This window comes from Nannobrachium achirus (genome assembly GCF_963921795.1).
Source record: "Nannobrachium achirus genome assembly, chromosome: 14".
Classification (NCBI taxonomy): domain Eukaryota; kingdom Metazoa; phylum Chordata; class Actinopteri; order Myctophiformes; family Myctophidae; genus Nannobrachium; species Nannobrachium achirus.
Genome location: NC_137821.1, coordinates 19,928,461 through 19,940,636, shown reverse-complemented (window position 1 = coordinate 19,940,636; position 12,176 = coordinate 19,928,461). Strand labels below are relative to the sequence as shown.

The following is a 12,176-nucleotide window of genomic DNA, read 5'->3' as shown; positions in this document are numbered from 1 at the left end:
ACAGCCCTGTACAGGAGAGGAGAAAGTCTGCACAAGAAACAGACCGATAGATAGACAGTAGAAGTGAGATGCTGGCATGAACGAGCAAAGAGTTGAACAGCTTTCGGAATTAGGCAGTGGATCAACAAAAATAAGACGAGGCTGTGCAAAAGATGAAGCTTGTTTATTTTCAGAGAAAAACAAGTTTAGCCAATAGCCACTGACATGGAAATCACAAAGCAGATGGAAATCGAAAAGCAGCTCCCGAAGGAATTTGAAGAGTCCTGGAGGAGAGAGAAGGAGCGGAGGAAAAGAGTGATCGAAGATGGGGGCGAGGGTTTGGAACGGGCCAACAGCGAGCTGCAGTGGATCAAGGCTTACAACGACAAAAGACTGGGCCTGATGAAGAAGGAGAGATGCAAAACATCTGATGGTACTTGTGATGAAGAGAAGGTTCACAAGTGCAGTAGCCAAACCCATCCCAAAGAGGTGTTTGAGGCTCTGAGGGAGTTCAGGGACGCCTCCCTCCTCACTGACCTGACCCTGAGAACCGTGGACGGGAAGAGCTTCAATGTGCACTCCCCCGTCCTGGCGGCAGTCAGCTCTCTCATCAGGGAAAGAGTGGAGGAGAAGGCGGCACAGACGGAGAGAAGTACAGATAGAAGAGATGTTGATGTGGACAATGAGTCTCAGAGGTGGTCTGTGGTTCTGGGTCCTGAGGTGGATTCTGTGGGACTGACGGGGGTCCTGGAGTTTGCGTACACCGGGGCCATAGCATCTTTAAATGCAAACACTCTGACCACCGCAGACAGCCTGGGGGTCCCCAGAGTTCTGGACCTGTGCACAGAGGAGGGGGAGACGAAGGAGAGCGGAAGACAGAGGAAAGAAAAGAGGAAGATCTCTGCCGAGGAGCAGATGAAGATCAGTCTGCTGTCTATCAGAAACATGTGGATGGAGAAGGTGGCCTGTGATGTCCTTTTGGAGGCAGATGAGGAGTCCTTTCTTGGTAAGGACACACAGACAGACACATAATTAGTGTGGTTGCTATAGGCAACACACTATTAACTATAGGTCAGAGAACCTTTATGGCAGCTAAAGTGAACCTGTTGTTTGTTAACCTTTTAACTGTATTTATCTGGGTTGAAAATAGTTAACTGAAGTTATCTCTTGGATATCAGGTATCAGGTATTCTAACACTAATCGTACTGCTTGGACTTGACTCGAGTTTATTGTCATTTTGTTTGATGACAGACAGTGGAACTTTGTTGTGGTGCAGCCTATTGGGCAGAAGTGGAAGTGCTAGGTGGTAGAGGTGCACTCTGTAGAGGCCACCAGAGCAAGTGATTCCAATTTGACTCACAAGACTATTTTCTACCCAATTTGGCAGGTGAAAAATATGTTTCTGCAACAAACTGACATTGTCCTATGCAGACTGGTCTGGCCCCAAGTGCTGGGTTGGGCATTTTGAGAGCCAATCAGCCTCTGTCAATCACAGGGCCCTGACTCTTACACTTTTTGGTTTGGTTTACCATACTAGGGAGTTTGTCTGTGACATGAAGCTTGGCCTACATCTGGCCTACATCTTGGCACAAAGCGCTCAAAGTTTGTTGTATGCCCACCCAGGGTCACTTTGGCCAAGCTTCACGGGATGCACATGCACACACGCACGCACACACACCGCCCACACGGGCGGTTGAAAACATATCTCTGCCTCCTTATTGGCCTGGTGGAGATGACAAATCGAAGGACTAGAGATGAAAGTGTACATTTTCTCAATACCTCTCACTCCACTATTTGACCTTTAGTGTTACAAGGTTTTGCCAGTGTTGCTGGGGGTCATTGCGCTGACATCATGTCTTGAAGCGACGTGTCAGCATGTTCAGGTTTCAGTAGCCTACTCAGCACTGGCTGGATTATTGCATGGTTGAAATAGGCTCTCTCTCTGCCTCTCTCCTGCTCCCTCCCTCCATCCCCCTACCTCCATCCCTCCCTCCCTCTCTTTCTGAATCTCGTTGATCGAGCTCTGGTCTGAGTCTGTCCTTGCCTAACAATGCAGATTTGCGCTGACATCGGGCATGTCCAGTCGATACTGTATAGGTCATCAATTTGTCCTGACAGGTCCACAGATAAGTAAGACATCATGACCTTTATAGAAATAGATCAATTTATTGACATTTGGTTTGACTCTTTGTCCATTGCCAGTTCATAGAGTTATCCTGGCTGCCAGCAGTGACTTCTTCAGAGGAATGTTCACCAGTGGGATGAGGGAGTCCAATCAGCCCAGTGTGAACCTACCCTTCCTGCCGGCCTCAGAGCTCGGGGCTCTGGTCGACTACTCCTACAGCGGCACCCTCCCTCTCAGCTGGGGCTGTGTCTTCGAGATCACCTGCGCCGCGATGCAGCTCCAGTTCCGATCGGCTCTCTCGCCGTGCCATGATTTTCTGCTGAGGGAAATGGATGCCGAGTCCTGCCTGGACGTGGCGTCGTTCGCCGAGGCCTACGGCATGAGCGAGCTCCTGGGGGAGGTGGACGACTTCGTCCTGCGGAACTTCTGCGAGGTGTCGGCCGCGCCGAAGTTCCAGGACCTGCCTGCCGAGAAGCTCCTGCACTTCGTCTGCCACGACGACCTGTGCGCGACGTCGGAGCTGCCCGTGTTCCGGGCCATAGTGTCCTGGGTCGAGGCCGACCCCGAGGTGAGGCTCAGCCGGGCCGGTGAACTGATGAGCGGTGTCCGGTTCCCCCTCATGACGTTCCGCGAGTTCAAGGAGGTCCGGGCAGTCGAACTGCGCATGGAGTGTAACGGGAAGGAAGAGGTGGAACTCTACGGCTCGGCGACAAAAGAGTTCTATTTCGGCGACAACGAGGGCCAGGACCAGGGCCGGAATCGGCGGCCTAAGGACTCCCTGGTTGTGGTCGGGGGAGACCAACTGAACCCGGATGTGGGCCAGCGGATACCGAGCGGGGAGCTGTGGCATGTCAACTCTGTGCGCAGCGGCACTGGGTTGATCAAACAGGCTGAATGGAGGAAGCTGGGATCGATGCCAGACAAGCCCAGGTTCAGGCATGGGGCAGGGGTCATGAATGGACAGCTGTATGTGGTCGGCGGCTGTCACTTCTACACAAAGAATGATATCATGAAATCTGCCTACAGGTGAAAAACATTTTACATGAAGTCATATAAATTATAGCATGTTTTTTTGTTGTTGTTGCACATTTGTACCTACTTTTTTTTAGAAGTTACAAGGATGGCAATGTTGGTCCATTAGTTGGTCTCAGTAACAACTGTTTGTTTTGTCATTAATTTGCTTTGCACCTTCATGCTCCACAGAGGATGAAGCCAGTTCATTTTGGCGACCCCATGGCCAAACCCTTATAGGCCAAAATGTCTTTTTACCCACAAAATAATAAACAAATCTAATAAACAAATTTCCATGAAACTTGTCAGTTGTAGCATAGGCTATTTATGTTCTGCAGAGGATGATCCCTAGTAATTTTGGTGACCCTGTGGCCTTTCCTCTGGTGCCACCCTTAGGCCCTTTCGACTTGAATCAATGAAACTTCCTGCACACATCCATGCAGGAAAGATCCATACCATTTGAGCATCTACTGTATGTCTTTGCCTCTAGTGCCACCCACAGGCCACAATGCCAACTTTGCATCCAAGATATCTCATAACCCATTAGAATCCCTCAGGACTAGTCTAGTCCTATATGATTTATCTAATTGAAAACCTAATTGGAGTCACTCATCCGCTGCACACCTCACACCAATATGCCAGCACCAAAATATAGGCATATACATTATGCAATAATAGGTGTACTCACATATGTTTAGATACGTGTGTATGGAGCTGGAAGAGGTTGGCTGATATTCTCTTTCATTTCCCCCCTCACACACACACACACACACACACACACATGCGCGCGCACACACAATCACACACACTGTAGATACGATCCGATGCAGGACACCTGGAAGAGGCTGGCTGACATGCAGGACTTCAGAAGTAACTTTCCTGTGGCGGTGCGAGGCGAGCGTCTCTATGCTATTGGAGGAGACATGGAGCTCAACACCAACATAGACAGTGTGGAGGTCTACAACCCTGACTCTGACAGCTGGAGGTAAGACCAACATGCATACATGACATGAGACATCAGTCACACAACAATCTGGGAACCCAACGTCAAATGAAAAACAGCGCCCTCTTTGTTTTGTTCGTAGCACTTCATCTGTTCTTGAGAGATTAGTCATACACTAATCTCTCTAGACAGACTGATAGCTAGGATTAAACAGAGTGGGCGTTCCCTTTTCTTTGACGATGGCTAGCCAGATTGGTCACACCCTGATTCTGTATGAGTGCTTGCTCACCTGTCTAGTTGTGATAGGAGCTTTCACTGTGGTTATCAAAAGGAAATTATGACTGTTTAAATAGACATGCTGAATGTACATGGAGTTGTATATTGTACAGTATCATTCATTCTGCATTGTACTGTTGCATCAAATGTGGGGTCCTGTTGTCTCTCTGCACAATGTTTATAATTATATTATGTCCCAACATCCACTATAACTTTCTTCACAACTCTTCTTCACAACCACTTGTTTAAATACTGACCATGGGAGCTGAGCTCCAATTATTTCCAATGCATTCGTACAAACGGCAAATAAAGTCTATTTTATTTTACCCAGATTAATACCTGTACAGCTAATGGTACAGGAATAAAAATACATTGGTTCTGATGTTGGATTTCAGCTACGCCAAACCGCTGGACCAGGCCCTGAGCGGACACGCCGTGGCGGTCCTGGACGGCGAGATCTTCATCTCGGGGGGCTTCAACTGCAACTACACCTGCCTGGTGTCCATGTCCCTGTACCACCCAGAGAGAGGGACCACCTACCTGGCGGACATGGCCCACAACCGCGCCCAGCACTGCATGGAGGTAGGGATGGGACGATAATCCATATTATCGTTTGACGTGATAAAAATAACACTCACGATAATCTTATTGTGGAGAATTCATTTATCGTGAAATCGTCCTCCGTCATGCACTGGGATCAATTCGCCTTTTATTTGCCGAACTGCATATCCGGTACCACTTGAACCCAAAATGGACCTGAAAATAACGTAGGCCTACTTGATACAGTCCTTTTTTTCACTCTGTACCAGAACTCTTTGCCAAAAACAAGTTCACAACGCGTCGCAATGCGACACGTTGTGAGCTTGTAGATCTGCTATTTTTTTTGGCAGATGTTCCGGCACAGGATAATGGATGTTGGGGATATTTTGATTATCGCGATAATATTGTAAATCGCAATTATTTTGCTCGCAATAATCGTGACGTGAATTTTTCATATCGTCCCATATCTACATGGAGGCCCTGCAGGGAAGGCTGTACGTGGCGGGCGGCGCGTGCAACCTGAGAGAGTTCTACACCGACCAGCGGGCCTGTGAGGTGTACGACCCGGCGAGTGACACCTGGACCTCCCTCACCTCCATGCCCGTGCCCCATGTCGGCGCCGCGTCGGCCGTCCTGGAAGGGAAGCTCTACGTGCTGGGAGGTTACTCCCAGGAGGACTACGGCGAGACCAGGCTGGTCCACCGGTACGACGCCAGCAGTCAGAGGTGGGAGATCCTGGGCAAGATGCCTGGAGCTATCACGGACATCCGGGCCTGTCTGCTTACTTTGCCCAAGCACCACAGACAATAATAATGGTAACAACCTTAAGCAGTGCTCTTCCGAGTACAGGTCGCCGCCAGGTCAGGTAGGTTACTGTGGCCTCCTGGTGACACTATAATGTGAAAAGGGTGCCATGTCTTCTAATTCGGGCCTTTCACGGCAATCGGACGCTGCATTTGTGATTTGGGGCATTTTGTTCCAAAAATGCATTTTGCAAAAAAGTCAACCTGCTGGCACTATAACCGGCCACTGTGAAAAGAGTGGAATTTGTTCCTCGACCTGCGTTCATGATTTTAGTCATTGTTCAAAACAGACCAATCCTGCAAACTTTGGAAGCATGGAATATGGAAAATCAGACAGATTCATGTTGATCACATGACTATAGAGATACTGTCTACCGATTTGCGTGATTTTTGGACAAAATCGGTACTGTCAGTACTGTTAAAAAATGTGTTTAGCAAAATGTTGCCTCAAGTGGCGCTAGACCATGCCCATGTGAAGAATGTGGGGCAACAAGGTTCTGAATTGGCATCCACCCACAGTTTGACTGCAACCGGGCCAACATCGCTGGAGATTAGTTGGTCACAGTCGGATGGACGAATGGACACGGACACACTAAGTGGTGGGTGGTTCATTGAAAGTTTTATGGATTTTAAATGTTACAATTGTCTATCAACAATGCAGATTTACTTAACGATATATAGGCCTACAGTGGCTGTGATATGATCCAGTTTGCATAATATGGGGAGACATTTGTAAATCACGGAAAAACATCTGTAAATCCTGGAAACATTTGTGCAGTATGGTATAATAATAATGAGACAAACGTCTCCCCATATAATAAAGCTGCTACGTGCAGTAGAAACAATTTATCAGTTCAGCTCCTTTTGGAAAAATATCAATATTTTAATAGGCTCTCTTGGCATGTTTTTTTCATTTTTTCATCCTCTAAATGCTGCATGCTGTGCTATACGACTATTGATAGAAAGCAAACAGCAACATAAATTCACAATTTATTGTTTATTTAAAGAACAATGCACCCATTTATGCACCTTATCATGCATGCAAATGTAATGCATATGGTATTTTACTTTTGTAATCATGTGACATTTTAAGCTTTTTGCTGTCTGGTCTAGCACTCCCTGGAAGAAAAGATAATGTAGGCTATTTCAGTGGTGCTTTTCTTCAATAAAATATGAAATGACTATAAATGAAATAGTTTGTGGATTTGATATACTGTAGGTTATGACTGAGCACTTGTCTGATTCCATTGATACTCCTTTAATCATCTACATTTTAACCTGGTCTTCCAATCATCCTGTGTGCAGACAATATATTTTAGCAACACTAGGGCCTAGAGTGCGTTCGGAAATTCGCACCCCGTGTAAATAAATCACTTTTACCATGACACTGTTGACTCCATAAACTTAGAAAGCAGACCATGAGTTCATGAAAGTTCAGATGAGTTCAAGGTAAAATCTGACTTTGCTACTGCAAATTGGTTGTACAAAAAGGATGGCTTGGAGTGTTTTTTTTTCTTCCACAACAACATTAAAGGGGTTAGCTTTCATATAGGCCTGAGATTCTAAACCATGCAGTAGCCCCCACTTCTGTCTCTGTCAAGCCTAAAAATAGCCTCTTGCATGCCAGCTTCACCGAAACAGGTCTTGCCATTCAGTCATGTCCCTGTGTCAGCTCAGCTGTGCACATTTTGAAAAGGAAGTTAGCAGTTTATCCACATGCAGGAGTTACCCCCAAGGCCTTGATAAGCTCAAAAGACCTACCCTGGTGTTATTATCAGCAAACTCTGACATGAAGGCTTATTCCCTGCAAATAAAATTGCCTTTTTCATCTTGATCTGCCTTTATTTGCAATTCCAAGTGTATAGGAACATCAGAGATATGTTGATCCGTGAGGACACAACAACCTTGTTGCATTCCTCTGGAGGGGAGAGAAAACACATCCAAAATGTGGCAAATTGCCTAGCTAGAGTAGCTAAAAAAAATTAAACAGCTTGCCCTGCGCTGTTTCTCTGCTTTTAATTATACGAAAACAATTCTAATATCATCTGTATGTTTACCATGGCCAAAGTGGTGGAACAAGCTAGAGTCGGGCCAGGGGCAGAGTGCATGATCAGCACCACGGACAGTGGTCATGTCATTTTGAAACCTGCATCAACGTTGGACGTGAATTAAGGTGAAACAGGTAATGATCCTGCAGAGGACGTTCTATCGCCAGAGGCACCACAGCAGATAAGACACACTTACAGGGCAAGAGAAAGTGCTTTACAGCGGGGGTAAAAACTTCACACCTTATATTTCTTCGGGACCAATAGACCCAGAGTAGCATCAGCTCCCTGCCCTTTTCATCTACAATACATGTATGCTTCCCATTCTTCATTTAACAAGTCTTTCCTGATAACGGTGTGGCTTCCATGTGAATATCAGATGCCATCCGACCAGTCTATGACATCAGTAATGATGATGTCAGTACTATGATTTGAGTCATGCAGTATATTTTGCCCATATTTGGGCAAAGTTTTAATCCGACCTCTATTGACTTGAAAAAATCGCACCTGTGCGAAGTTAGCAGTGCAATTATGAAACACATGCATATCTATTTGTATGGGCCATTCTGACATCAGTTACTTGTGGGGCCTTTTCCACCGGCAAAGAACCGGTTCGGGTTCTTTCTCACACCTATGGGATGAACCAGAGGTGATCTTTTCCACCGAGAACTGAGTTGGTTCCGAACCGTAAAAGTTGGTTCGCGGCCGGCTCGCAACCAAGGTTCCAAGAAAGTTGCCATCCCATAGGCGGGAGAAAGAACCCGAACCGGTTCTTTTCCGGTGGAAAAGGCCCCTATGTGTATGAGCACAGATCTCGATCCTCATCGATTTTTGAAGCGGTGAAAGCCACTTCCAAGGAGTGGCTTTGTCTGTCCCGTACATGTTTTTTTTTGAGGATTCCCATAGATTCCCAAGGAGTGGCTTTGTCTGTCCCGTACATGCCCTGTGCATGTCCTGTGCATGCAGAATTGAGGATTGGTCAAGCTTCACATGACAATTTGGCCCTCCAGACAAAATCATTCATTCATTCAGAATTCATAAAAATATAGAACTAAAGCACATAGAAAGTATAGATCTAAAACACAGAATGTATAGATCTAGAACACAGATTTCATAGCTCTAGTCTAGAACACATAGAATAAAGGTTCACCGCTTCACTTCGAACCAAGGTTTGATTTTTGTTTGGCTATACACACAAAGCAAAAGGAGAGGTTGGCGTGGGTGCTATGGGCGTTGAGAGGCCACAGAGGCCAGTCTGACATCATGGACATCTGTATTGGGCAAGACTGATCCGGAACTGCATATTTGGGCATGACCTGTATCATAGTGACATCATAGTCACGAAAAGGGCATCACAACTGGACAGCTTAAAACCGGATGTCGTAAGTTCAAGGTCAGATTCTCCATTTTCCTGTAGCTAAGACCCGTCATGGCTTTTACCATATTTGCACTTATTCAGGCATTCATTCTGTGTGTAAACGCTGTCGCCGTTTTGCACGAAGAGAGATTTCTAAGTAAAGTTAGCTGGGGCATGGACCAAAGTGTTGGAGGATTCGGTGAAGAACCAGGCAACGGAGTTCAAGTCATGAACCTTATCCGCTCAGTCCGAGTCATGAGAGCACCCTTGATGGCGGTGAACATAGTCTGTATCGCACTGCTACTGCTGTTTGGATGAGAGAAGATGAACATAGTCTGTATCATACTGCTACTGCTGTTTGGATGAGAGAAGATGACAGGACTGGAAGATAGCGGACAAGCCCAGCTGCTAAAAGCCAAGAACTAGACGCCTTGTGCACTCATAGTCACTATTGGTTGGTGGTTACCTCACTGAGAACGCTGCTTCCTCATTGGCTAATTGGTGCCAACGCTGGTCTCTCATTGGCTAATTGATGCCACATACATACAGCTCTTTTTTCAATGTCCTTTTTTAAAGTCAACGCAGCCCAGTCATTCAAAAATAAGTGACTACTGCTATTTGGGATGCTATTCAACAAATCAAATGAAACTGAAAATGCATTCATAGTTTGACACAATCCCAGCTCATGAAGACTCTCCACCCCTACCCACCCAGAGGAACTGGTTATTGGAACCGTTCCATCTAATCTCTGTCGATCTAATGTCAGTCATCTCATATCAGCAATGGTCATTCTTATTTTTTCTCCTACATTTTTTTGCACTTTACTGAGGGTGGTTTACTTAATCTTTCACAATGATTTTTCTTCTTAGCAGGTGCTTTTCACACTCCAAATGGAGGTTTCTCACCTGCATTTGGGAGGGGAAAAAGAGAAATATAACCCTTGTTTTTATACATAAACAGAACCCAATGGTAGTACGTAGAAGATACAAAAATTGGAAATGAGCTGTGTTTGTTTTTATATTAATTTCATTAAGGGTCACGCGAAGCTTGGCCAATAAATGAACCAAGCGTATAGGACATAATTATGTACAAATAGACAAAGCCAGATGTAGGAGCGGTTATAGCTGCTCATAACATACATATCGTCTACACATATCTGCAAAAAGATAAATAAAAGAACACAGGTCTTTATAACCTAAGGAGCAATCACTGAAAGTTCTATAAAATAGCCACTGAGCAGTCGAGAGTTACAACCACGTGGAAAAACTATGTCAACAACAGTACAAGACAAGGCTCTGGACAACTTGAAATGATGCGAATGGTCCACATAGACCATGCTCCATTGTGGATCTTGGACTTCATTCGATGTGAACAGCCTGCCTAAGACACTTGTCATCTAAAACACTCCACATTTGGGCATGGTTTCAGCACAATCAAGCCACATTCACTTCCATTATAACATTTAACAAGCATAAAGTATTATATATGTGGCCTACAGGGTACGGGCAGTGTGCATAGAAAGGTTTGATGATGATAGGACCGACATAGGGGTCCATGGTTCACTCATGAACTATCACTCATTTAGCTGGGGACTCATTTAGCTGGGGACCCTTGGAACCTCCTCAAGGAACCCTGGAGTTCCCCAGACTCCACTTTGAGAACCACTCTGATCCTATGTTTCGATAGTGAACATTAAAGGGGAAGACCACCCATTTTCAATATTGAACTGTGTCATTAATATACCTTAGAGGAGTTGTGTGGAAATAGAAAAAAAGTTCAACTTGATTACATCACACCGATGTACAAACCCCAAAATCAATCCTCCAATTCTAGGCAACACAGAAGGGGGGGGACTTTTTTTCTATTTCCACACAACTCCTCTAAGGTATATTAATGACATAGTTCAATATTGAAAATGGGTGGTCTTCCCCTTCCTAAGGAATTCTGAAGAGACAACTCTGTCATATCCACATGAGAATTCCTGTAGTTTACTATTATGGAATTGAGAGGTTGTGTCACCAAGTACAATCCTGTAAATAACATTAAAAGGTTATGGGGATGCCGAGTTTATAGCTGATGCAGATGTGCCTCAATGTGTAAAGTTTTAAAAGATTGTATTCCAAAGTTAGACCAGATAGAAGAAATGCTCCATCTTCAGAATATCTTGCTCCATCTCGCAATGTTATTAGCCTCATTTCCACTCTTGAGACGTCTCTCGCATGTACAATTCTTCCTCATTCACTGCTCGGTTTAATATGACCGGTTTAACATGAAGTGGTGTCACTTCCTTCTGTAGATAGTTAATTTTGACCTTCCACTTGACCTTCCCTCAGGAGATGTTGATGTTCATTATCCTCTCCATCAGTTTTAGTTTTGTTTTTTTGGCTTGTAATTACATTTTTCTGTACATCCTGCTGTCTTTCCATTTAATTCCGCTTGTTCTCAAGGTAAGCGATTTCTTCCACCTGTGTTTTCTCCATTATTATTTGTCGTTGGTCAGTGTAAATTAACCAGATAATCCATCTTTTTGTTTTTTTGCACCAGTCCATTCAAAAAGGTTAAAGGACAAGGTCACAATTGAAAACAAGAGATGTTGGTGCAAGCTGGGTTTGCACCCACATGGATGCATTTGTATTATTCACACAATTATTTTTGCAAGGCTCCTTAGATTATGCGCTGGCTGGGTGTGGGTCACAATAGTTTGTATAGCTTGACAGATACAAGGAAATAAGGCGGGAAACTACCCTCATCAACAACATCATCCTAAACAAGGGAACAGTCTTTTAGTTTCTCTGTGCCTGTGTGCCAGAACATTGTTGCAGGTATTGGGGATTAAAAAATCACTCTTCATTGTGGAATGAGGAACTCAATGAAAACAGATGTTGTCGCGACTGTCTAACCCAGTTAGGCATGGCAGTAAAAGTAGACTACACCTAGATTACACAGTCAATTAAGTGTCTGCAGTGGTAACAGTAAAGTGAACTTGTGGCACTAAAGTGAACATTGTAAAGTAATACTGAAAAATTGCAAATCACAACAATAGTGTTGTTGGGGTATTTGCCAAGTAGGTCTACATGTCAGAGCCTGAACAAAGTCA

General features: G+C 44.9%; 2 protein-coding genes across 2 annotated transcripts; both read left to right on the top strand.

The window, feature by feature from the left end:
- Positions 1 to 222: 222 nt before the first annotated feature.
- Positions 223 to 5,684, top strand: LOC308297875 (kelch-like protein 33; the record flags this gene model as incomplete). Its single annotated transcript, XM_080741441.1, has 5 exons — positions 223 to 985; positions 2,182 to 3,130; positions 3,930 to 4,100; positions 4,730 to 4,916; positions 5,352 to 5,684. The coding sequence occupies 5 exons, from the start codon at positions 223 to 225 to the stop codon at positions 5,682 to 5,684; spliced, it is 2,403 nt and encodes an 800-aa protein (XP_080597567.1).
- A 3,467-nt stretch (positions 5,685 to 9,151) lies between these two features.
- On the top strand, positions 9,152 to 9,397 carry LOC308298348 (immediate early response 3-interacting protein 1-like; the record flags this gene model as incomplete). The annotated part of the gene is made up of 1 exon (XM_080741933.1): positions 9,152 to 9,397. The coding sequence occupies one exon, from the start codon at positions 9,152 to 9,154 to the stop codon at positions 9,395 to 9,397; it is 246 nt and encodes an 81-aa protein (XP_080598059.1).
- Between the last annotated feature and the right edge of the window lie 2,779 nt (positions 9,398 to 12,176).